The 27,531-nt window shown below is 42.5% G+C and overlaps 1 protein-coding gene and 1 non-coding gene across 2 annotated transcripts; one reads left to right on the top strand and one right to left on the bottom strand.

Annotated features, from left to right (window-relative positions):
• The first annotated feature begins 380 nt into the window (after positions 1-380).
• FAM167A (family with sequence similarity 167 member A) lies at positions 381-20,490 on the top strand. The gene is made up of 2 exons (XM_089528805.1): positions 381-929; positions 12,731-20,490. Exons 1-2 carry the CDS (start codon positions 549-551, stop codon positions 12,992-12,994), a joined length of 645 nt encoding a protein of 214 aa, XP_089384931.1. The 5' UTR covers positions 381-548; the 3' UTR covers positions 12,995-20,490.
• LOC149310371 (U6 spliceosomal RNA) lies at positions 7,958-8,064 on the bottom strand. Its single transcript, XR_016281808.1, has one exon. It is a non-coding gene; the product is annotated as a U6 spliceosomal RNA (small nuclear RNA).
• Positions 20,491-27,531: the final 7,041 nt, after the last annotated feature.

Genomic DNA, 27,531 nt, shown 5'->3' with positions numbered 1-27,531 from the left:
CTTATGCATAGGAAGAAGCTCAGGGTATATTAATTGTGTAACACTGCACTACTGGCAGTTTTTCTCTTTTTTCGCCGTGACCTCATCATCAGTAATCCACTTCATAGCCTGAAGCATACCGGCTGACAGGTCTCCCCATAGCAAAACGTTCCTCCAGAGAGCAGGAGAGCTTGTTTGCTCTTGTCGGAGAACACCACCAGACAGCTGCAGTCAAATCTCTTCTCCGGATGATTTAGGCTGAAAGGTTCACTTTCCACTTTCTTTTTTCCCCTCAAATCGGATCATACAAAAAAAAAGTTCTGGTTTCTTTCTCATGAAGATTCCATAACAATGTCTCTTTGTCTTTTGGCACAGGTGGTTGCTTACAAGTCTAAAAGGAATGTCTTGAAGTGAGTGGCACAGAACTAAATCCCCAGAGTGGGGTTATTTTCCAGAGTGAAGCAACTTCTGAGCACCTGACTTCATCCAGATGGTGTGTCGCTTTCACCTCTGAAATCTCCTCTGTCCACCTTTCAGTGGATGTTTATGACATTCCACCAGAAAAGAAGATGTCTATACCAAAAATTCAGGTTGAAGGAATGCTGGACAGTGCAGATTATGAAAGTGGAGCTGGCCCGCCTTCCGATGATCACTTGCGGAACTTGAAAGCTCTGACCCAGAAGCTGAGGTTAGAAACAAGAAGACCTTCCTATTTGGAATGGAAGGCCCAGCTGGAGGGGTTGACTTGGAAGAGCCACCCCAAACCTCCTGAGGATGAAGAGGATGACCAGGATGAGAAACCCAAGGAGGAACATGTTCCTTTCAGAGAGGTGCGCCACATTCATCACCTCAATGGGGCATCTTCCACCCAGAAAGTGGTGTTGGCCCCAGAGAAAATCAGCAGCTTTGGAAATATTGATGAAGCTTTGAATTGGCTCAGGAAGGAACTGGTAAGTAGCTCTTTCATTTGTCATTCTTCAAGCTAAGTTTGACTTATGGCAACCCTACTCTTAGTTTTCTTTCCAAGATTTATTCAGAGAATATTTGCTATTGCCTTCCTCTAAGGTTGAGAGAGTGTGACTTTGAATAATAGAATAACAGAATTGGAAGAGACACCAAGGGCCATCCAGTCCAACCCCATGCCATGCAGGAACTCACAATCACAGCTTCCCTGAGAGATGGTCATCTTGCCTCTGTTTAAAAACCTGCAAAGAAAAAGAATCCACCAAACTCCGAGGCAGTATATTCCACTGTCAAGCAGCTCTTACTGTCAGGAAGTTCTGCCTAATATTTAGGTGCAATTTCTTTTCCTGTAGCTTGCATCCACTACTCTGTGTCCTAGTCTCTGGAGCAGCAGAAAACAAGCTTGCTCCATCTTCAGTATGACATTCCTTCAAATATTTAAACATTGCTGTCATATCACCTCTTAACCTTTTCTTCTCCAGGATAAACATACCCAGTTCCCTAAGCTTCTCCTCATAAAGGCATGGTTTCCAGATCTTCCACCATTTTGCTCACACTCCTCTAGGCATGCTCCAGTTAACAATTATCTTGAATTGTGGTGCCCAGGACTGGACACAATATTCCCGGTGAGGTCTGACTAAAGCAGAATAGACCAATACTATGAGTTCCCTTGATCTAGACACTATATTTTTACTGATGCAGCTTAGACTTGCCCAAGGTCATGCAGTGGGTTTCCATGGCTGAAAGGAAATTTGAACCCTTGTCTCCCAGGGTCCTAATCCAACACTCAAACCACTACACCACACTGTTGTTGTTGTTTTAAAAAATATGGCAATCCTAGTTTAAGGCAGAGCCAGTGTGCTTTATGGTTTGGTTGTTGGACTAGGATTCTGGAGGCCAGTGTTTGAATCCTCACTCAGCTATGGGATCTCAGAGTGACCTTAGACAAGTCACGCTCTCTCAGCCCTAGAGAAAATTGGAGGAAACCTCCTCTGAAGGAATCTTGCCAAGAAAACCTTGTGACAGGTTTGCTTTAGGGTTGCCATATGTTGGGGGGAAACCTGAAGGCACACAACAACATTCTAGGGTTTGTTGGCAAGATTTCTTCTAAGGAGGTTTGCTATTGCCTTGTTCTAAGGCAGAGAAAGTATGACTTGCAAAGATCACCTAGTGGTCTGAGCAGAGAGTTGAACCCAAACCACTACATCACACTGGCAGGCTCCCAGCTCCTTTTTGTCTTCATTCATTTATGTTGCTATTTATTTATATTTGATATATACTACATCATTATTTTAAAACTGGGGTCCACTGCAGCTCACAAAATGATTTTTAAAAACCCAACTACAAATGAAAACAAAAGGGCCAGAATCCTCTTGCTGTCTTGCTCATGCACACATTCGCCTGTGAAAGTGCTTGGCCCATATTTGTCGATTGCTGAGCATCTGCATTCAGTTCAGTATCGCACAACTGGAGTTGCATATACAGCATCCAGTGCACATTGCGTATTGTGTGTTGCATATTCAGGTGCATATTGCTCCTTGCACATCCAAACATGCCTGCACATTTGGTCAAGCATTGGGTTGCACAATGTTGCAATTCATAAACAATGTGAACATAAAGTTACACTCTGTCTTGTCTGTGTAGAGGATCTCAGTCAGTAAGTTATCCTATTTAAATGCAATTAAACAAGTTTGAGCGTTAAAAACACAACTGATTTTTTAAAAAAAAATAGTCTCAGAAGCACATCATTCAGGATTAAGGATTTAGATCTACTGGGGTGGTTCTTGTCTGTGTCCTACTAATGGGAGCGATATATGTGAGAGCGTGTGGAAGAGGTTTGAATGTTCGGCTATGACTCTGGAGACCAGGATTTGAATCCTGGCTCAGCCATGTAAACCCACTGGGTGACCTTGAGCAAATCACACTCTCTCAGCCTCAAAGGATGGCAATGGCAAACCCCCTCTGAAGAAACCTGCCAAGAAAACCCTATGATAGGTTCGTTCGCCTTAGGGTCACCATGAGTCAAAAATGACTTGGAGGCATACAACAACAGCCTTTTCTTCTATGTTACCCCAGCTGAAGAATATCCTCCCCTTAGAGGACTGATTGGCAACAACACTGGCTTTATTCTGATGCCAAGTTAAAATGTGGTTTTTAATTAAAGCCCTTAAGGCCTAACTGATTTCATCCAAATCTTCACATCTGCATTGTTTTAAACTGTTTTAACTGGTAGCAGTCTGTCTTGTTTTAACTTTTTATATTAATAAGCTTTTAGTTTGCCTATTTTTTTTTTCATTTTTAAGTTGGTTTAAGTTGGTTTAATTGATGGACACTGCCCTGAGACCCTATAATACAGGGCGGGATCTTCTTACCTTTGTGCTTGCATAGTGTAACTTAAAACTCACATAGTTGTGTGGTGGCTGTGTCCCACACCATCCCACTGCTAAATACAAAGGCCAGAATCCTGTTTTGGACATATTTCCTCATAAGTGGACTTGCGTATGTGGGAATTAGAACTCAACAGTTGTGTAATGCCTCTGTCCAGTCCAGGGCTGGTGTTACGTTGCTATGTAGAAGAGCTAGCAATGTGCTTCATGTGCATTGGTGTCCAATGCACAATGGGACTGATGCACAATGAGACCAGTATACGTCAGTCCTGATGAACATTGCATTGGTCCTGATGCACATCAGCCACACTAACTGATGTTCCATTATACATCTTTGCAACATAAGTAAAGAAGTTTCTTAGTGCCTCTGCTAGATAGCTAGATATGTCTTGTTGTTGTTGTCATGTGCCTTCAAGTCATTTCTGACTTATGGTGACCCTAAAGTGAAACTATCATGGGATTTTCTTGGCAAGATTTGTTCAGAGGAGAGTTTCCATTGCTTTCCCTAAAGCTGAAAGCATGTGAGAGGGGGTTTCATGTCCAAGCAAGGAATTGAACCCTGGTCTATGCCTTGAGTAATGGGTTTCCTAGCGCCTCTGCTACATAGCTAGGTATTGTTATTCTTCTGTCTCTTCAAGTCATTTCTGACTTGTGGCAATCCTAAGGTGAACCTATCATAGCGATTCTTGGGAAGTTTCTTCAGATGGGGTTTGCCATCCTCTAAGGCTGAAAGAGTGTGACTTGCCCAGAGTGTTGGACTATGACTCTGGAGACCAGGGTTCAAATCCCAGATCAGCCATGCAACCCACTGGGTAATCTTGGGCATGTCACACTCTCTCAGCCTCAGAGGATGGCAATGGCAAACCTCCTTTGAACAAATCTTGCCAAGAAAACCCCATGACAGATTCGCGTTAGGGTTGCCATAAGTTGGAAATGACTTGAAGGCACACAACAATAACAAGAAGTAAAAAACCTAAGTAACTTCCAGAAGTGATATAGAGGCCGAAGAGGAGATTCAAAATCAGAAAAAACACCCCCTCCTTCAAACAATGTTTAAAGCAATAGGTTTTTTGGGGGAGGAGGACAAATATGTAGGAAAATTGCCCCTCAGACTCTCTAAAGCAAGGGGAACTGTATCTCATGGGCTGTATGTTGCCCCCAATATATATATATATATATATATATATATATAATCATGGGCTGGCTAAAACAGAAGCATTAGACTTGCTGTAGAGAGGTGTGAAGTCCGCATGGGGACTGGAGGCAGAAATTGTCCCTTTCTGTAGGTCAAGTCCTGCAGGAAAAAGGAATGGCATCAACTGCTGAAAGTACATGGCAAAATTTGCTGCCTGTCCAGATGTTAGAAAATGCTCTTGTATCCCCACACACACACACTTCTCTATTCCATTGCATATTTAGTGCCTAGGTCTGTTGTATACCAAGCAGAAACAGATGTGCCTTAGAAAAGCAGAAGTTACCCATTGAGGTTGAAATCTTATCAAGGAATCCCAGCTGGAGTAGACCCATTGAATCAATTGTTGAACAGTGAGTCAATATATAGGTAAATTCAGTTGCTGCCAGCTTGCTAACTGGGATCCACCAGATGCAAAAGTGAAAACACACAATTAAACAATAATTTAAAAACCAGGTTTAAAATAGGCATCATTAAAACACACACACACACCAGCACCGCAATTAGTGATAGCCAGCGCATTGTGTAAAGTGGGCCTTATATAATCACTCATCAAATGCCTGTTGAAATAAAAAAAGCCTTTGCTTCTTTGCAAAAAGAAAGTAGGGAACGAAAGATTTAATAATGAAAGTCAAGGATGAGCAGAGAGAAACTGGGTTTTTTTAAAAGGAAACGTGGGTTTTAACAGGGACTATCCTTGCAATATTAAGACAGCAAGGAAGTATGAAAAGTTTACTCATTTCTAGCATAGAAGAGGATCTAAAACTGAACCAAGTCCTTCAGCTAACAACTGATCTGGGGGGGAAAAACATGTGGCCAAGCAACATCACAGTATGGTCAAGACAGGAAAAGTAATAAATGAGGAAGAACACACAAAGAGGAGAGGCTATTGCAGCTCTCTTTCATAAGTGCAGAAGTACTACACTTAGGCAGAAAACAAAGCAAATGCACAGATACAGGATGGGTGACACCTTGCTTGACAACAGTACCAGCGGACAGGATCTAGGAGCCTCAACATGAGTCTATGGTGTGATGCAGCAGCTAAAAAAGCCATTATGATCCCAAACTGCATTAATAATAGGAGTATAGCGTGTAGACTGAGAAAAGTAATTTGTTGCTGTTATCTGCCTTCGAGTCGCCTTGGTCTCATGTTGACCCTGTGGATGAGATGCCTCCAAGATTCCCTATCTTCTGCTTCTCTGCTTAATTCCTGCAAGCCTATTCCCATCTCCCCCCGACTGAGACCATCCATCTGACATGATGAGGTCTCCCTCTCCGTCTTCTCCCCTCTACCATTCCTAGCATTATTGTCTTTTCCAATGATCCATGCCTTCTCGTGATGTGGCCAAAGTACATCAGCTTCAATTTGATCTTCTAAGGAGATCTCTGGCTTGATCTGTTCCAAGACCCATCTGTCTGTCTTTTGGGCTGTCCATGGTATCTGCTATCCAGATCTCAAATGAATGGATTTTTCTCTTGTCTGCCTCCTTTAGTGTCCAAATCTCTCAGCCATACACAGTGATGGGGAATATGATGGCTTGGATGATTATAACCTTTGTGCCCAAATCTTTACTCTCCAGGAGCATTTCTAGTTCTTTCATACCCACCCTTCCCAGTCTTAGTCTTCTTCTTATTTCTGGACTACAGTCACCATTCTGGCCTATATTTGATCCTAGGTACAGGAATCCTTAGAGTCATGGAATCATGGAGTTGGAAGAGACCACAAGAGCCAGCCAGTCCAACCCTCTTCTGCCATGCAGGAACTCTCAATCAAAGCATTCCTGTGAGTAATGGCCATCCAGCCTCCGTTTTAAAGCCTGCAAAGAAGGAGACTCCACCAGACTCCAAGGGAGTATGTTCCACTGTCAAACAGCTCTTACTATCAGAATCTGGAATCTCTTTTCCTATAGTCTGAATCCATTGCTCTGTGTCTTTGGACCTTATCACACTAGACGAATCCCGCTCAGAAGCGGGATTTAAAAGTACAAAAAAACCACAAATGCGGGATATTTTTCAGACGACGTTTCTTCCAAACAGCATTAATGCGAAAATAAAATGAATGGGAAAAAATGACACCTTTTTACCTGCGGGCACTTTTCTGTTTGGTGCAAATGTGTCTGAAAAATATCCTGCATCGGTAGGTTTTTTCTTCTTTTAAAATCCCATTTCTGAGTGGGATTCTAGTGTGATAAGGCTCTTAGTCTCTGGAGCAGCAGAAAACAAGCTTTCTCCATCCTCAATGTGACACTCCTTCAAATGCTTAAACAGGGCTCTCATATCACCTCTTAACCATCTCAGTTTCAATTTCCTCATTGTCTAGATTGAATTTATGTATCCCTTCGGTGGCCATAATTTTTTTGTTCTCTTTATGTCCAGCACTAATCCTACCTTTGCACTTGCTATTAGCCATTCCAAATCTGCGATGTCTTCTGCCATTATTGTGTATCATCCTTGTCCTTTAGCTTGCCTTCCTCCTGCCTTCATCCTGCCTTCATCCCTCCTCCTTCTGAGTCTAGCTCTGTTTTTCTTATCATGTTTTCAGCATAGAAATTGAACAAATAGGGTGAAAAGGTGCAGTCTTGCCTGAACAATCTGCGTAGAAGTAATAGTGCCACTCTATTCTGCTTTGGTCAGGCCCCACCTGGAATATTGTGTCCAGTTCTGGGCTCCACAATTCAAAAAGGACATTGAGAAACTGGAGCCGTGTGTCCAAAGGAGAGCGACTAAAATGGTGAAAGGTCTGGAAACCTTGCCCTATGAGGAATGACTCAGGGAGCTGGGGATGTTTAGCCTGGAGAAGAGAAGGTTAAAAGGAGATATGATAGCCCTGTTTAAATATTTGAAAGGATGTCACATTGAGGAGGGAGCAAGCTTGTTTTCTGCTGCTCCAGAGAATTAGACATAGAGCAATGCATGCAAACTACAGGAGAAGAGATTAATTAGGAAGAACCTCCTGAAAGTAAGAGCTGTGCAACAGTAGAAGATGCTGCCTTGGAGTGTCAGGAGGCCTCCTTCTTTGGAGGCTGTCTTTAAGCAGAGGCTGGATGGCCATCTGTCAGTGGGGATGCTTTGACGGAGAGTTCCTGCATGGCAGAATGGGGTTGGACTGGATCAGGGCCCTTCTTGGGGTCTCTTCCAACTCTGTGCTTCTATGACTGTATGCTTTTTTCCTCTTGAATCTATTGATTACAATCCATTGTTGAAGTCCGAACTCAGGGGGTGCATGATCTACACTGTAGAAATAAAGCACTTTGACACCACTTTAACTGCCATGGCTTCCTGCTACAGAATCCTGGGAGGCGTAGCTTTATGGTGAGGGCCATCCCTCTTTGGCAGAGAAGGCTAAAGACCTTGGAAAACTACAGATCCCAGGATCCCAATAGGCTGCAACAGGAAAAAGTGGCATCAAAGTGTGTTACATCCAGCAGTGTAGATGCAAAATATGGAACGCTTCACGAATTTGCGTGTCATCCTTGCGCAGGGGCCATGCTAATCTTCTCTGTATCGTTCCAATTTTAGTATATGTGCTGCCGAAGCGAGCACAGACTCCCTCCTGGACCGAGCCTTATATAAACCTCCAACTCTCCATTCTTTTCCAGGTTATGGTGAACAACTTGGGAACCTCATAAAAGAGATGCTTTTCTCTCTTATCTTTACTGTGCTGTTTGTAAATTAAAATAAATACAAGTCTCTCTCTTTGAAAGTGAGGTTTAGAAGAACTACAAAGCAAAATATCCAGGGAAAGAGAAGAAAGGGATGAAAGATAAAGAGAGAGAGAGAGAGAGAGGGGCTGGCTTATGCAAATGAGGGGCGCGTCTTGGCTGGGGACAAAGAGGTTGGCGGAAGATGTCCACCGCCTTAAAGCGCCACCACTTCTGGATTCCAATTGCAGCTCCAGCTTGGCAGGGAATGATAAAGGCAAAGAAATCAGGGGTGCATCTGCACTGTACAAATAATCCAATTCGATACCACTTTAACTGCCATGGCTCCATCCTATAGAACTCTGGGATTTGTAGTTTTGTGATGCACCAGCTCTCCTTGGCAGAGAATGCTAAAGACCTGTAGCAATAATGCAGTTTGATGTCCTCCTTTTCCAGGACATGTCCTCCATTTCCACCCTCTGTCCAGTAGGAATTTCAATTTGACCTTCATTTTGAGCATGGCTAAGAGGCATGAATTTATAGTTCTATAAGTGGGGCTTTTTTTTAGCTTTTTTTTTTTTTTTTGGTCATGTCCTGCATACTTCCTGAAGGTCCTACATATTTCCTGAAGGTCCTACATTTTGTGGTGCCTTGTCCTCCTTTGTGGTGTGGACATCTGGTCACCCTGGGTTTGATGCCACTGTTACAGTCACGGCGGAGTCCTGGGATTTGCAGTTTTGCAAGGCACAGATGGCAACAGACTGTGTACAACTACAAATCCCAGGATTCCATAGGAGGGAGCTGCAGCACTTTAAAGTGGCGTCAAAACTGCATTATTTCTACAGTGTAGATGCACTTTCAGTTTGCAGCAGTTCAAGTATGCTGAAGACAAAGGCAGGGGTAGAGAGAGATGGAAGGTGATGAGAGAAACTGGGATATTTTTAATAGCAGCTGAAAATAAGACAATAGAGGACTAATTAGCACTTAATTAGAACCTATCATGGAGTTCTCTTGGCAAATTTATTCAGAGGGGGTTTGCCATTGCCATCCTCTGAGGCTGAGAGAGTGTGACTTGGCCAAGGTTGCCCAGTGGGTTTCCATGGCCAGGCTGGGAATCAAACCCTGGTCTCTAGAGTTGTAGTCCAACATTCAAACCACTGTGCCACGCTGGCTCTCTTGTTTTCCTCTAGGACCCAATCATTTGTCCTTTTAGAAGTCCACAGTGTTTGCAGATCTCTTCTCCAGCACCACATTTCAAATGGTCTTCCTATCAGTCTTCTCCACTGTCTAGCATACATAGAAATGGGAAATACAATGGCCTGGACAATTGTAACTTTAGTGTTCAATGATATATCTTTACCATACGTAACTCACCAACAGGATTCCAGCCTCTGCATTTGCACACTTAAAACACACTTAATTAAAACAGCAATATATGGGCTCTTGATATCTGCTGGGATTCGGTTTCAGGACACACACACACACGCACACACCCGTGGATAACAAAATCTGTCAATGCTAGAGTCCCCTTAAATACAATTGTTTTTAAGTGCCCTTGAGTCGATCTCGAACTTGAATCATGGCGACTCTATGGATGAGGCATACCCAAGACCCTCTGTCCTGTTCTTCTCAGCTTAATTCCTGCAACCCCATAAAATTAGTGATCTCTTTAATAGAGTCCATCCATCTGGCATGCGGCCTTCCTCTCTTCCTACTTCCTTCTACCTTTCCCACCATTACTGTCTTTTCCAGTGAGTCTTTCCTTCTCATGATGTGTCCGAAGGACGACAGCCTCAGTTTGGTCGGCTTCCAGGGAGGTTTCCGGCTTGATCTGCTGTAGGACCCATTTGTTTGTCCTTTTGGCTGTCCATGGGATCCTCAGAACTCTTCTCCAGCACCACATCTCAAATGAATGGATTTTCTTCCTATCAATTTTCTTAACTCTCCAGCTCTCACATCCATTCTTAGTAATAGGGAATATGATGGCTTGTATGATTCTGTCTTTTGTGCTCAGTTTTATATCTTTGCATTTTAGAATCTTTTCTAGTTAATAATAATAATAATAATAATAATAATAGGCTTTATTTGTATACTGCTTTTCCATGGATGATCAAAGCGGTTTCCAATATCAGATTAACAATACATAACACACACATCATGACTCTGCTTCTCTCCCCTCAAGATGGTGGTCGGGAGGAGGGCTCTTCTTCTTTCAGAGTCTCCCTCCCCATTCTAAATCTTCTGATTTCCTGACTGAAGTTCCCATTTCTATCAATGTTTGGGAATTCTTTTACTGTTTCTTTCTCTTCATTGTCTAGTTTAAATTTGTGTAGATTCTCTGTGGTCATTATTTTTGTTTTCTTTATTTTCAGCATTAAGCCTGCCTCTTGCACTTTCTTCATTGATCTTCCTTAGTAGGTGTTCCAGGTCTTTGAGGTTTTCTGCTAATATTATGGTGTCATCTGCATATCTTACATCCTTGATATTCCTTCCTCCTATTTTCACTCCTCCTTCTTCTGTGTCCAAGCCTGCTTTTCTTATCACATGTTCTGCATACAAGTTGAACAGAAAGGGCAAAAGGATACAGCCTTGTCTGACCCCTTTGCCAATGCAATGGCATAGTGAAATGGTGTCCCTTCTATAAAGCGTCAAAATGAAGCTTTGATTTTTGGAATTCATAGATTTTAAAAATATTCTCAAACTGTGGATGTTTGAATCTGTGGATAAAAAAAAATCAGTGGATACAGAGTCCTGACTGTAATAACAACAACTAACTTTTTGTAGAGGGAAAGGTGGAAGGAGGTCTTACACATAAGGGAACTCCTACAATCCCAACACAGCCTTGTGTATTCTTCACTGCAGTTGTCTTGATGTCACTGGATCTGTCTACATTCCCAAAGGACATTTAGCTGTGCTCCTTTGTCCCTGATACCAGAAAATGAGCCTGAAGCCCGAATGGAGACTCAGCCCCGCTGGCACCTTTCTTCACATTGTGCCAGTAATCCTTTTGTCAGGCATTGCAATCCTTTGTCTCTTGTCATTTTCCCAGGGACCTAAAAAGCCAGTTCACCTCTTTTGCCAATTTCTTGCCCCCTTGTCATTTTCCAAGAGACCCCTTCTCTTATCCTGAAAGCAGCAAGTGAAAGACATGGGAAGCTTTATCTTCCTGGGAAAGTTTTGATGCTATTAGGCTGTGTCTATGAAAGAAATGATCCCCACTAAAAAGAAATACAGTATGTAGCCTTTTGGGATGATGGGAAGTATCTTGTACAAGGCCACTGAGACACAAGGACTGTCTTGACAAAGAGAGCATGGTTGATTTTTACTCAGAATTCTGTTTTCAGTGGCATTTTGCATCCCTCCGCTCCCAACACACACGCATGAAAGAAAGGCACATAACTACTAGCTGTTCTCAGTTGTTTTTGATTTTTAAGGCAAAGTTTCGTTGTTGTGTGCTTTCAAGTCACCTCCAAACTATGGCGACCCTAAGCCAAATCTATCCTGGGGTTGATTGGCCAGATTTGCTCAGAAAGGGTCTGCCTTAGCCTTCTTCTGAAACTGACAGAGTGTGACTTACCCAAGGTTATCCAAGGGGTTTCCATGGCTAAGCAGGGATTCAAACCCTGGTCTCCATGTAAGAACCAGAGTGGTGTAGTGTTTTGAGTGCTGGACTGTGACTCTGGAGACCAGGGTTTGATTCCAAACTCAGCCATGAAATCCACTGGATGATCTTGGGCACGCTGCACTCTCTCAGCCTCAGAGAAAGCCAATGGCAAACCCCATGATAGATTCACAAGTTGGAAACAACCTGAAGGCACACAACAACAGAGTCATAGTCCCAAGCTCAAACCACTACAATATACTGACTTGGAAAGCTTTCCCAAGCTCTGGTTTCATGATATACTGTCTCTGAGTGTGAAGGTGTACTAAACCATTTTGTCTTTACCTATTTATTATTTGTTAAAATCATGACTTGCCTTCCCAGTAAATGGTGCTCAAGGCAGCTAATGTAAGTGCCTTCAAGTGCCAAATTAAGGCAATCCCATGAACCTCATAGGATTTTCTTAGGCCAGGTATACTCAGAGGTGGTTTCCTCTGAAATACAGCCTACAGCACCTGATATTCCTTTGTGGCCTCCTACTCAAGTACTAATTTGCCCTGACCCTATGTAGCTTCCAAGATCAGAGATGTGGAGCAGCAGCTTTTTAAAAAGGAGGTTGTGTACAAACTTTTAATTTAAAACAACAACAAAATAAAGTGTTTTTTAATTTAAAAAAAAAAACCTAAGTTGGGTAACAGGGGCACCACACTGGGTGAAAGCTCAGATGGAGGAGTCTCTTGGTGCACTGGTGGGAAGGAGCTGCCTTTCAGGTCTGGCCAGCTCCCTTTGCCACCCAGCCAGCAGCTCTGACAGATCCAAAAAAGGCTGTTAAAGAGTGGAGGGGTGGTATTCAAATGATCCACACTGGGTGTCAAATATACTAGTTATGCCTCTACATCCACCCAACCGACCACACATGACTGCAATGTTCTTCCGTCATCATATGATTCCTTCTCTTGCATTCCAGATGGACATGCGTCTCCAGGATCAGCAACTAGCTCGGCAGCTGATGCGCTTGCGCAGTGATATCAACAAGCTCAAGATCGAGCAGACGTGCCACCTTCATCGGCGCATGCTCAATGATGCCACCTATGAGATGGAAGAGCGGGACGAGCTCTCCGACCTTCTCTGTGACTTCCCTCTCACGTCCTCCTTCAGCCTGTCCACCCCACTCAAGCTCATTGGGGTGACGAAAATGAATATCAACTCCCGCCGGTTCTCGCTTTGTTAGAAAGAAGTGGGAGAATGGGTACAGGGAATGGGGGAATGGGCACATGAAGTGGGTATGGTGGGCAAAGTTCTCAAGATCAAGGGAAGAGAGTAAGAGATGGAAGGATACATGGGATCAGAGAGCTAAGAAAGAGATGAACCAACAGAGAGTGGAACTACCATGCAACCAGTCTTCTGCTCATCTAATATGACTGCACTGTGGTGGTAGTGAAGATCATGTCCCATTTGTGAAGGGTGGGTGGTATGAAGAACAGGATGACATTGACACCCACCATAATCTGACACTTGCAGTCAGAAGAATCTCCTGTGGTTGGAACTAGGGTGTGAAGAATGAACCAGGCAACTTCACAATGGAGGGCTGGACAAGATATAGCACCATGCACACCATTGGTAGAGCCTTCTGTCCTACTTCATACTGGACATTCATGGGAAGACAGCAAGCAAAGGATGAAGAATCCACATTGCTACTACAAAGGAGATGCCAATGACCAACAGACAGGAAGAACTATATAGGATGGAAAACCAGGGTGGAGAAAGTAAAGAGCAGCTCTCAGGGCTGGTTTTGTGGCCCTTAGACAATTTTTTTTTTTGCTCATATGGCTCCTACAGGGTAGAGAAGTTCACAGACACTTCTCCTTATTGATCTGTTGTAGGCCAAGAAAGGGTCTCTTTTCCAACAGGAATTATACTCCCTGGTCAATTCTTTTTGAGAAAAACCCTCTCCTGGGCCTAAAATGATCCAAAGAAGACCGTAACTGAGTTGGAATTACTGGGTGAAGAGGGAGCATTTAAGGACCACAAAAAGTTCTTTTTCAGGTTGTGCAGCCCTCAAAGGTCACATGAAAAGGCAACTGTTCCCCATTCCTGGTGCAGAATATTGAAACTTATGACTGCATCTGCATGCAGAAACAGTGCAGTTTGATACCACTTTAACTGCCACAGCTCAGTGTCTTGGAATGGTAGAATTTGTAGTTTGTTGTGGCACCAAGACAGGCAATGATTTTTAAAAATTCACAAAACTACAAATCCCAGAATTCCATACCATTGAGCTATGGAAGTTAAAGTGGTGTCAAACTGTGTTATTTCTGCAGTGCAGACGCTGCCTTACCTGGAATTATTGTACAGAGTGACATACCCTTTCCAGATCAGTTGTTACCAAAGGATGCAATTGAGTTTTAGATCATCTTCTATGCCAGGAATGAGTAAAATGAAAGTATGAACTTTTCATACTTTCCAACTGTCCTGGTTTGGCAAGGACAGCACTGGTTAATCCTCTGACATCCCATTTTTTCAGATGCTTTTAAAAAGTCCCAGTTTCTATCTTTTTCTCCTACTCTCCCTCTTTGTCCTCAGCTTACTTCAGTTGCTGCAAACTGAGTTCAAAGTGCAAAAGCAGCATGCACTCAGTTAACTCAGCAAGAGGGAGAGGAAAGGTTGGCAAAATCTTGCCCTTCCCAGTTAGCTTAGCTAAAAGTAAACTGGTGCAGCGTCTCATAGCTTATCAGTTCTTCCACATTAATGACTTTTGCCGTCTTGACTATACCTGGAGGTTGCTTGGCCCAACTTGTGTCAGGGACCACAGACTCCCACCATCACCACTATTGGATGTGGGATAACTGTACCTCCCTTCCCAGTTACTAAAAAGAAATTACTACAAAGATGTCCCATGGCGTACTGGGGTGATAGGGTATACAGTGGGTACTTGGTATCTGCTGGGATTTGGTTCCAGCACCACCACCACAACCCCCCATAGATACCAAAATCCATGGATACTTCAGTACCATTAAATACAATGGCAGAGTAAAATGGTGCCCCTTTTATAAAATGGCAAAATCAAGGTTTGCTTTTTGGAATTTATATTTGTTTTTGAATATTGTCAAGCTGTGGATGGTTGAATCCGTGGATAAAGGATCTCTGGATATGAAGGTCTGACTGTAATTTGACAAGGTCCTCCTCCCTCCCCACACACCTATGGTTGGAGAAAGGAAGGCCTTTTTCAAAAACCAGTAACTAGACATCAATCGCCTAGGTGAGAGAATAGGCAGTCATTGAAAACCCTCCAACATTTCACAGATGAAAAACAGGACACATGTGACCAAGCAAAACAAACTAAGATGGCAAAGGTTCCTAATGGGGCAGAATAGACAAACTATGAAAGGCCACAGCAATTTGCTTTTATCTCAGCATACTGGGGAGGTCAAGATTTCATCCCTTCCTCCCCTTTCCCCTCTGTTGAATTAAATGAGCAAAAACTACTTTTGCACTTGAACTCAAGTGAGCAGAGAGGGGGAGGAGAATAGAGAAACTGGGACATGTTTATAGTTTTTTGTGGTTTTTTTGGGCTATGTGGCCATGGCAAGCATATACCCAACTCCTTTCCAGGCAAGCATTCTCTGAAGATGCCAGCCACAGATGCTGGTGAAACGTCAGGAAGAAACTCTTCTAGAACATGGCCACATAGCCCAAAAAACCCACCAAAAAACTATGGATGCCGGCCATGAAAGACTTCGACTTCACATGTTTACAGTTGTTGGAAAAAGTGGGATGACAAACGGGACTGTCCTTGTCAAATCCGGGAAGTTGAAGGGTATGAGGCCTAAATTCTATTTTAATCTTGAGTTGAGTGGATCTATTGTATCCATTAGATACAATTAGTTACATGGTGACTCACTATTCAAGAACTGATTGAATGGGTCTTCTCTGGATGGGAATACCTAACAAAATGCCAGCATGCCTTTCTATAACCTGCCTAGAGATTTGGCCCAATGATCTCACTATTCTTTGGCCAAACTAACTTAAACTACCTAAGAAGATAAAAACACACCATTAGTGCACCAAAAAAGCCAGCAATTGGTAGCTTTAAGATTGGACTTTATCACACAGAGGCAAACTGCTTAAATCCCATGCAGAAACGAGATTTTAAAATTCGGAAAATACCTGCAAATGCAGGATGTTTTCAGGCGCATTTGCTTGAAAGAGAAATAACGCAAAAATAACCCGAATGGAAAGTCAACAAAAATGACTCCTTTTTGCTTTTGGAATTTCCCAAATGTAAAAAGGAGTAGTTTTTGTCGATTTTCCATTCAGGTTATCTTCACATTATTTCTCTTTCAGGCAAACATCAGCTGAAAAACATCCCACATTTGTGGATTTTTCTACTTTTAAATCTAGTTTTTGCCCAGGATTCATCTGGTGTGATAAAGTCATTTGTCTAAAAAGTAACTACAAGCTGAGTCTCCTTTCTCTGGAATTTCAAAATCCCAGATACCTTTGTTTTCAGATACTTCAGTGTACACAAACTGTGTTTCATGCACAAAATTATTGAGGATATTGTGTATAAAATAACCTTCAGGCTCTGTCTATAAGATGTATAGAAAGCATAAATGAATTTCATGTTTAGACATGGGCCTCATCCACATGATATCGCAATACACACACACACACACAGGATCCAGAAATCCATTTCTGGTCCCAGGTGTTTCAGATAAGGGAGACTCAACCTGTACATATTTATCTTACTTCTCAGAAAGGGAAAAGTAAAGTGTTACTTTTAAAAATTCTACCTATATTGGTAACTATTTTTGATGGGCCTTGGAATGATAACTGTAATGAACTGCTTCTTGAAATGAATTTCCCAAGCTCTGGTCTTTCCTTGACATTGAAAAAACAATTCTCTCTTCTCAATAACTGCCTTTCATGAGATGATGCTTTGCTCTGTGCAAATGAGGGGGGGGGGGGCATTTTGGTGCATTTGAGAATGAGGGTAAAATTGCAAGAGTGGATCTTGTTCTTATGTAGATACTTTTAAAAATCCAGGCTGTTGCAAGAACCCAAGCTCTTACTGGAAGCAGAGAGAAGGAGTTGTAAAAGAGAAGGAAGAAGAGGCAGAGAAACACCAAAGAAAAGCCAGTGGGCCATCTTGAATTAAATGGAGAAGCCCCCTTCTCCCTTAAGATTGTGGCCATCAACCTCCAAAACTGGTTTGCTTTTACTCCATCCTCACAAAATGCACCCCCCCCCCCCCAATAGCCTACCACAGGTCTTATCCAGACTACACAGTTATAACCCATTGATACCCCTTTAACAAAGAATCGGCATAGTATAGTGGTTTGAGTTGGATTACAACTCTAGAGATCAGGGTTTGTGTCCCTGCTTATCCATGAAAACCCACTGGGTGACCTAGGTCAAGTCACACACTCCCAGCCCCAGAAAACCCTGTGATAGTTTTGCCTTAGAGTCACCATAAGTTGGACATGACTAGAAAGCCTACAACAAAAACCACTTTAATTGGCTTGGTTCCATCCCATGGAATCCTGGGATGTGGAGTTCACAGCGAATCCATATAATTCTCTGCCCCTGCTCTAATGACGGCAAACTACAAATCCATGATGCAGGCAAAGTGGTATCAAAGTGCTATCAATGTGTTGTCTGCAATAAAGCAGATATATCTCCTAGGAAGATAATTCCATAAGGAAGGCCACCCTAAGAAGACTCTCACAGCAATCCCCACCTGTCTTACATTGGACAGAAGACCCTGATACCCTGGCCGAGAAGAAACCCTACAAAGATGTATCTCTTTGATGCTTAGGCAGGTTTTGCACTGGGCTCTTGTCCACACAGAACAACCTGATCCAGAAATTCCTTTGCAAACCTGCCATATGACCAACCAGCACCATCCAAACTCAACCCCACCCATGTACCTTCTGTCCCCATTACAAAAGGATTTACCCAGATGCCACCAGATGCTGTCAAATGACTGATTTGGAGAGTATGACAGGCATCTAGATTATTGATTTAAGGAGTTGGCACAGACTAGAACCATAGGTTCTAGTCTGGGCCTCTGCCAGCTGACTGACTTTGTGCTCCTCTTCAGAGCAGAAAGGTAGAATATGAATATTTCTTTGAGAACAAAGGGTAATAAACAGTCAGGTCTCAGAGGAACTATTTGGACCAAAGATGGGCAAAGTGTGGCCTCAAAGGCTGTTTTAGTGGCCATCAACCCTTCAATAGTTCTCTAGACCACCAATTTTTCTGGCAAAAAAAGGATGGATGGTATTTCACAGAAGCCTCAAGGAGCAGCAATTCACCGTTTAAACAGATTACAAGGGGCTCACTGCACTGTTGGACATAAAATACAGTGCACCTCCACATTTTCTGGGCTTAGGGGCACAGGACTCCTGTGAAAGGAAAACTACAAATTAAAAAACACTATTTTTTTCCCTGAGAAAACACCTTTATGAACCTCTAGGTCCTCCAATGCAACTCTGGTCAACTTCCACTGGATGTTGAACATAGAATCATGCTGAGGGACCTAGAAATGCCTGGAGAAGTGTTTTCTCTAGGGAGTTTATCAAACGGAAGGAATTTCTCTTAAATTCAAATGAAAAGAAAGTGGGGCCAGAACGCATTCACTTAAAGTCGTTAGTTTCGCGCAATTACGTGAATACGCATTGCATTCAAACTGGCTCCCCATTGCCTGAAAATAACATGCCATTGCCCAAATTTCCGTGTGGCAGTCTATCACGCAGTAACGTGAAGCCACATGATTGCGTTCGGACTGACTTCCCATTGCCCGAATTTGCGTGTAGTGGCTTATCACGTAATAACGTTAAACCCCATGATTGCGTTTGGATTGCCATCGGATTATACTTCTAATTCCCCTTCTCTGATAAACTCCATGCAGCCCCCAGAGGATCCCAAGGAGGGCAAACTGGCTTCCAGACTCATCAAAATGGCCACTCTTGATAAAGTTCACGTCACAATATTTGCCCTTTTTGACTTATGCCTCCTTATTGTAATTCACCCTGGTGCACTTAAGTAATTCTTAGCATCCCCTTAATTTTTGTGGCAGAACCATCCTTTGATCCAGCCAGGTTTGCTATCATGTTCTTGGGCCCTTTCAAACAGCACAATTATAGCACCACTTGTAATTTCAGGGGGAGTTATGGGGACACTCAGGCAGAGAACTCTAGTGCCTTACCAAACTACAGACTCCCCGATTCTGTGGGAGGTATCCATGACAGCTGAAGTGCACTGAAACTGGTATACATGTGTCATGTGAAAGGTCCCATGGTCTAAATGGAGAGAGTCTATCCCAGGTTTTCTATTCAGTGTCTCAAAGGGCTACAATAGTTGTCCTGTGGCATTGGATGGGGAAGGAGCCACAGAAAAATCAAGTCTTCCCATACCCTTCAACTGTCTCAGTTTGGCATGGAGAATCTTGATTAATTCTCTGTCGTCCCATTTTTTCAGCTGCTTTGAAAATGTTCCAGTTTCTCTGCCTACTTCTCACATTCCCCCTTTGATCCTCAGCTTACTTCGGTTGTTGCAAACATAGCGCAACATGCAAGGTGCACAAAGTGCAAAGTGCAAAAATAGTTTGTATTCAATTAACTCAACAGGGGGAGTAGAGAGGAGGGGTGTAATCTTGCCCTTTCCAGTAGATTCCAGCAAAAGCAAACTGCTGCAGCCTCCCCTGGCTGGTATATTCTTTCTTATGTATAACTTTTGCCATCTTGACCACACTCTGATGTCGCTTGGTAGCACATGTCCCAGTTGTCCTCTGTGAAATGTTAAGTGGGCATGCCTGCATCTAAAGCATTGCCTCTCTCAACCTTTGATCCTCCAGATGTTTTTGGACTTCAACTCCCAGAATACCTAACCATTGATCAAACTAGTTGGGGCTTCTGGGAGTTGAAATAGAAAGGTGCTGGACAAAAACAGTCTGCATTCTGACTTTGAAGAACACCAGGGGTGCGCCTGCACTGTAGAAATAAGGCAGTTTGACACCATTTTAACTGCCATGGCTGCATCCTACGCAATCCTAGGATTTGTAGTTTTGTGAGCACTGGCATGCTTTGCCAGAGAAGACTAATGATCTTGTAAAACTACAAATCCCAGGATTCCATAGGTTAGAGCTACAGCACTTAAAGTGGTGTCAAACTGTCTTATTTCTACAGCGTAGATGCAGCTGAGGTCTCTAAACATGACACATCCTTTTACAGCACCTCACCAATTATACTTCTTTGGACTATAGCTGTTTTGACAAAGTATACCCCTATTTTTTAGGTGTCTGCAAGGAAGTAGAGCCCCTCCATCCAAGATCTGAATCTCACCCCCAAGTCCTCATTGCAATTATTGTCCTCATCCTTCATATCATATGTAGCACATCATTGTGTCTTTTGGTTTGCAGAAATACTGATATTGCTAATACCATTTGCACATTTGGAAAGGCTCAAATTCCTTTTATTTTAAGAAAGAAATTGAGGCAAACTGGTCTTTCGTTTGTACAAATGCATCACATATGCAGAGAATGCTTGGTATTTGTTGACATATTTGTGGGAGAAGGTTTTTAAATTATTTTTATTATGAACATGTTTGCTTTTCCATCCCAATAAGCAATTGATTCTTGGTGTGTTGGTTTGTTTTTGTTTCCTTGGAGATATGGGAGAAAACGGAAATGGAAAATTCAATAAACATTTTTTTAACTGTTTGAAACTTCATTCTTCTTTCTGTATAAACAGTGGTAACAATATGAATGCTTAAGAGTGTTGTAATGGGAATAACCATATGTTGTGTTTTCAAAAACTAGAGGATGCAAATATAGATATTCCCAGAATGCCCCAGAAGAACCCTGTGTTCATGGCATACAGCAGCGGAGGATGCATCTACACTGCAGAATTAATGCAGTTTGACACCTCTTTAACTGCCATGGCTCAATGCGATGGAATTCTGAGATCTGTAGTTTTGTGAACTACTTAGCTTTCTCTGTCAGAGAGCTCTGGTGCCACAACAAACTACACCATCCAGGATTGCATAGGATAGGGCCATGACAGTTAAAGCGATGTTAAACCACATTAATTCTGCAGTATGGCAGCAGCCAAAGATAACATTTGCCAGCTAGGATCTACTGAGAATTGCTCTTTCATTGTGGTCATTACCACTTTTTTAAAAAGAGTTAATGCTGACAGTGCTGAACCTTTCAAACACAAACACACACACACACACACCTCATCCCCAATGTGATGGGCAAGGTTGCCAAATCTCAAGACCTGACCCTGAGTCTCCAGTTTTCACAGATCATCACCATACAGGAAAGAAGGGTGCAAATTCTCCAGTTTGGGTGGGATCAGCTCCAGACAATAGGAAAGGGCTCTGTGTATATGTCTAGTTCAGCTAGTACAGAAACTGCTTTCTATAGCTAGCAAGGATTAAAATGATTCACTGCTGAAATCTGCAGATTCCCCATCAGTCTATGTATTTATTTAACTACCTTCTCCTTCCCTCCCAGTTGTTGTGGAGCCAAGGTGTCGTATGCTCCAGTCAACAAGTATCCCAGGAATCAGGAGGTTAGAATGCAAGAGCCATTGAATACCGAATTCATTCCAGGTCAGTCAGGGGTATCCAGAAGGATGAAGGCATTGACATCACTAGGGTTGGCATCACTCAGTGTGGCAATTCATGGTGTCACACACCTCACTGAGCTGTTCCCATACCACACCATTCTGAATCCTTAGTAATGTTTTTGTACAAATGTACAAATGTTACTCATAAATTGTAATTTCCATATATCACTGAATGTAATGGCAATAGTTGTGACACAAAAATTAAGATTTATAGGCAGCTGTTTCAAGACCCCAGGTGCCTAATTAGATCAGCATCTCCTACCTTTTGCAATCTTTCTTTGTCCTATTGTTGCTCAATGAATGATGGCAATTTACCTTCTGGGGAGCAATGCTCCCCTCTCCCTCACCCCCCAGCTCCTCTGGCTCAGACAGAGCATTATTATCAGAAGCTGCAGATTTTGGGCAATCTGTCTCCTCTCCCTCTGAATCATTGAACTCTAAAGGGTGAGATATGACACAGGGGTCACCTTCTACCAGCCTTGTGTTCTAGTCTTTTAGTCCAAGTCTCAAGTCTCTACCTTTAAGTCTCAAGTCAAGTCTCAAGTCCTTGCAAGACACTTTCAAGTCAAGTCTCAAGTTCAGTCTCAAGTCTGGAAGCCAACTTTTAACAGAAAAAATTGAGGTGGGATGCATTTCTCGAAGGGAAGAGCAAATGTGTTAGGCAATGGGGTTGAGATAGAGGTTGAGGTCTGTTTGGTAGCCTGCTGCACAACCTTTAGGAGGACCTTTCTGACTGAAGCCCATTGCCTAACATATTTGCTGTTCCCTTTCAAGAAATGTGCCCCACACTTTGGCAGGTCTTGCCTGCTGCTTGAAGTGAATGGCACCAGAAAGTCAGTCCCCAAAAATATAGTCTCAAGTTAAGTCAGTGTGTCTTGTCAAGTCCAGTCCAAGTCAGGTCATTGAAATAACTTGAGTCCAGTTTAAATCAGAGCCAATTGACTGAAGTCTACATCACTGCCTTCTACTCTACATCCACCTCCTTGCTAGAAGCAAGCAGGCTAGATTATTTGTTGTTGTTAACTGCCCTTGAGTCAGCCCCGACTCATGTTGACCCTCTGGATGAGAGATCTCCAAGACCTCCTTTCCTCCACTGCCCTGCAGCGCAGAGCTGTGGCTTGCTTATTTGAGTCTAGCCATCTGGCACATTGCCTTCCTCTCTTTCTACTACCTTCTAGTCTTAAGAATCAGAGGACCCAGTTCCCAATAATCAAGACAGCATCGTAAAGTAGTAGAAACTAGAGATTTATTCTGGATATCAAGACAGAAAGTTTCCTGTCCTGAGTTCAGTGTCAAAATTGAAAAAGTTCCCCCTCATTCCCATCTTCCAGTTCCCCTTTCCAACCCCGATCACTCCCCTTTGATCCAGATCAAAGGGCCCTTCATGTTTCCCTCCTTCCCCTGCTTGTTATCATTTCATCTCGGTTCAGGAAGAAAATCATCCCTGTTTCACAGCTCAGATACATGACAGGACAACTGGGGTCATAAAACTACAACTCCTTTCCACCGCTGGCCATCTGCTCCTCTCATTTGTTTCCAGGCTTGAACATAATTGATATGCCCTTCTCAATAGCCAGCATACTATACAGCGTTAAATCACCATATCACTAGCCCTCATATCTTCATCCCCTAATATCATCATATCATCATGCCAACATGATAGAACCATGCATATGGATTGTGACATTCCTTCCCTAGCATTATAGTCTTTTTTTTACTGAATCATACCTTCTCATGATGTGGTCAAAGTATGACAGCCTCAGGTGTGTCATCTTAGCTTCTAAGAAGATTTCAGGCTTGATCACAGCACTCTTCTCCAGCACCACATATCAAATGACTTGATTTTCTTTCTGTTGAATTTCTTCACTGTCCAGCTCTCACATCTGTGCATGATGATGCAAATATACCTTATTCCATTTCTATAAGTAAGTGTGAAGGAATAAGACCCCTCATTTCACCTTCATCTGAGAACAGCCCCTTCAGCTAAGTCTTAATTTCCAAACAGTAAAATAAGGTATGGGTGTGGATGTGTTTGAATGTGAGCACCTGTGGTTGGTACACAATGCACAGCACTTAATGAAATCACCAGGAGGCTTCTCTACATCTCAGGCTTTTGTTCAGAAACCTGAGGGCCTGGGATAATCCTGAACTAGCAAGCCTGGTTCTGGGTCTCATTTTTATTACCACCTCAACATTTACAATAACATCTGGGCATGCTCATATAAAGAAAGAAAACTATGTAGGGCTTTAAAGGTTTGCCACTAAAGCTGTTGCACTGAGTAAACTTGCAAGAAGGCAAATAGTGCTTTGTGTGTCCTTGGTAGGGAAGAGTTCCATTATGCTTAGACCTGCTTGCATCATCGCAGCCACCTTGCTTTGGCCCTGTCCCATCCTTTAGCCTCATCCTTTGCTATAAATTGGTCCCTGAGATTCTTCCCAGATCTGAATTCAACTTCTGGACAGGAAGGGCTTTCTGGTTCTGTTTTAAAGGCAGGGCCCAGTGCTCCAAACTGTGCACAGACATGGGCTGGTAGGTACCTAATATCCTCCACATATTCCAATGTGGCAGGGACAGTTCTAATTCTCTGTCATCCCACTTTTAAAACTGTTTTTAAAATGTCCCAGTTTCTCTCTCCTTCAACAACCTCCCACCTTAGCTAAATTCATTTGCTGCAAAGCAAGTTCAAAGTGCAAGAGGAGTTTGCACTCCATTAACTCAGCAGGAAGAGAGGAGAGGGAACAGAATCTTGTCCTTCCCAGTAGGTTTAGGAAAATCCAAACTGCTGCAGCCTCCCCTAGCTTGTGTCTTCTTCTTCATTAATAATCTTTAGCGTATTGACCACACTCTGATGTTGCTTGGACATATGTGTTCCATTTTTCATCTGTGAAATGTTAGAATGTATAGAATTAGGTTGTGCATTGGACTGTATACTCAGTTGTACATTCTGTGCTTATTCAGTTTCTCAGCATTGACATCCAACACCAGAATTGTATAACAGTGGTGACGAACCTATGGCACACGTGCCAGAGGTGACACTAAGAGCCCTCTCTGTGGGCACACGCACCATCATCCCAACACAGAGTCCACTAGAGTTTGTCACTAGAAAGCCAGACGGATGTGGCACTTTGCGATAAATAAGTGGGTTTTGGGTTGTAATTTGGGCACTCAGTCTCTAAAAGGTTTGCCATCACTGGTATAGCACAATCCATGCAGAGGAAGTTCATCCAATTATATCTCTGACAGCTTTTAAAATGGATTGCAAGACTGACCTCTACAGGATGTGTTTGGGATTAGTTGTTAAAGGCTGTGGTTTAGGAAACATTTGCTATGGACTTGATATATTTGATGATGTAATAAGCAGCCCTGTATATCAGTGGTTTTAATCTGTGGGCTGCAGATCCCCAGGAGTCCACAATATTCTTAGAGAAGGCCCACAAAGAAGCCCAATATAACAATGCTTGAAAGTGAAATGCAGCACCAGCCTTCTCATTAATTAATAAACTAAAATTAATAAGTAATATTAGGCCATGCATTATTTTTATTTTTATTACTATTACTATTTTAAATGCAATTTGTTTTATAAAGATCACGTAGACAGAACATATTAGGCTCATTCGCACTACAAAATAACCCAGTGTGGAAACTGGGTTATTCCCATGGCATTCATACCCGCACCAAGTGTACTTGGTGCAGTTTGCAGAGGGGCTTCCTCAAAACCTACTTACCTCGGTATATTTGATACTGGGTTTTTCTTACGTCTTTTGAAAAGATGTGGATCGCCGCAAACGAGAACACTCTGCCGATTCGATTCGAATGTCATGCCACAAGTCCGCTTCAAAGAGAGTCATAACACACAGCTGTTAATAAAATGCTGAAGTATATAAAAAGCCACATGTTAAATTCATAAAGTATATAGTGATTTGTGAAACTGAAGGCTTTTGTGGCCGGCATCCATAGTTTTTTTGTGAGTTTTTCAGGCTATGTGGCTCTTGGCCACATAGCCCAAAAAAACTCACAAAAAAACTATTTAGTGATTTATGCGGATGATTTTTAAATGATTTCACCATGTCAACTGGGACAAACATCCAGAGAGTCTTCATATTTGAAAGTCTTCTTCCTAAGAGTGTGCACATTTACTTATTTCTCCCTTGTTTCAAAATTTGAAGACCTTGGATGAGCAATTTTAAATAAATATTTTATGCACTTTTGGGTCTTAAATCTTGAGTTAAGTCATGGTGGTTGAAAGCCACAAAAGATATTTAAAGGGGTCCATAGTAAACACAAGATTAAAAACTGCTGCTATTAGCTGTTCTTCAGAAGTAAGTCGTGCTGTATCAGTAGAGTTTACTTCTATGTATAAGTAGGGATAGGACTGAAGCCTCGGTGTTTCAAATTATCAGCATCAATTATCTTGTTGCAGGAGAATTAAGTAAGTAGTTAAGCTAGTGAAATTAAATCTCCCATAAAGCAGTGCCTCAGTCTTTGGAGAAGGCTTTCCAAAGAACATGTTGGGGCAGGTGGCATCCTGCCATGTTTAGAAGGTGAACGATCAGCAGAGCCAAGGCGTGGCAGTGGGGTGTGCCGCTAGGGAACTCCATCCCAGGCGGAGCCAAGATCAGGCAGATTATCAAAAAGAGGTAAAAAGATTATAGCTTATTAAGGGCTGTGTTTTTCAAAAGCCGTTAACCGGATTAGCATGCGTAATGAGGTTTTTAGCCAGAGGCAATTTTACTTCTGCCAGGAAATCCCAGGACTGGTTTCTCTTGAATTGGTAACCCACTTTCTGGACCTCAGAAAAAAGGTAACAGCTTGTAGGAGGAAACAGGGCTGCATATAAACTTATTGTTGTTATGTATCTTCAAGTTGAGCCCAGCTTGTTGCAAACCTCTCCTCTTGCAATCCTCTCCTAGGGTTTTCTTGACAAGATTTATTCAGAGGATGTTTGCCACCATTGCTTTTCTATGCAGCCATGACTTGCCCAAGATTGTCAAAAATAAATAAATACAGGATTTGTTTTGTAAAACAAAAGATAGACGCTGCTAGAAACCAGATGGGTCGTCCTTTTCTTGATGTACAACTAAATTGTGTGGCATGGGCAAAACTGAAAAAAAAAAATTGCGTTGCAGGGAGGTGTCACAGCTTCCAGAGCCTCCCAGACAGTGAGGCTACTGGGGGAGTCTGCAAAAAGTATTCCCAAAAAAGTAATGGATCTATGCCAAGTGTGTGTGTATACAGGAAGAGACATATTTGCATGTCCACAAATGGAAAGTAGTGGGATGTAGTATCATTTGTCTACCTTTTCCCACCTTTATAACTGCCTCCTGAAGTTGGAAATGCAGCGGAATGTACTAGACATGGGATTGATTTATAAGATTTTGTAGGGAATCTATGGACATGTTCATAAAATGCCCAACTCAAAATCACAGCCCAATAAGAAGAATAGAGAAGGAAGCATTTAAAAAAAAAAAAGGGGGGGGGTCACAAAAAATGTTTTTCAAGTCGTCCAGAAAAGCTGGGGAGAAGTATGCTTGATGAGGGAGAATCTTTGGATTGGAAGACTTATTTGCTTTGCTCAGGAAAATGTCAGCGGTGGATCTGATCTCTGCATTACAACCAGACAGAAGCACAGTGGGAAACGGTGACATTTAGAACAAAGCTCCTCATGCTGGGAGGATGATATCTTCTCGGAAATGAGAGGCAAATGAAGCCAATCTTGCCAGGACTCCATTTTATTTGCAGCTGAGAAATCCCCAGCCAAGGAGGAGGAGAAAACAAAAGAATAGAGAAGTCCATGCAGCCATGCAAAGGGAATTTTGGCCCATGATTCACACACTACTCATTATTGCTCATTAACTTTCTGCATCAAGACCACAGACCTGATGCCTCTGTAGCCAAAAATCTATGTTGAGGAATTTTACTTTAGCTCAGAGCGGATTAGGACACAAATAACCCTTGAGACCGTTTGCCTTAGTGTATACCGAGAGATAGGTGGACGAAAGAAATTGCACAGAGGCAGAATTTTTATAATTAAATGTTTCTTTTATTGGGGGAAAACCACACAGCAAGTCACGAACACATTCATACAAGGCTCAGGAAATCAGGGGTTAGCTTAGAAAAGACTGGAGGCTGAAC

This window comes from Sceloporus occidentalis, unplaced genomic scaffold (genome assembly GCF_023333645.1).
Source record: "Sceloporus occidentalis isolate IW3139 unplaced genomic scaffold, rSceOcc1.0.p SCAF_6, whole genome shotgun sequence".
Taxonomy (NCBI): Eukaryota; Metazoa; Chordata; class Lepidosauria; order Squamata; family Phrynosomatidae; genus Sceloporus; species Sceloporus occidentalis.
The sequence above is the reverse complement of the archived record's forward strand: the minus strand, read 5'-3'. Positions and strand labels throughout refer to the sequence as shown.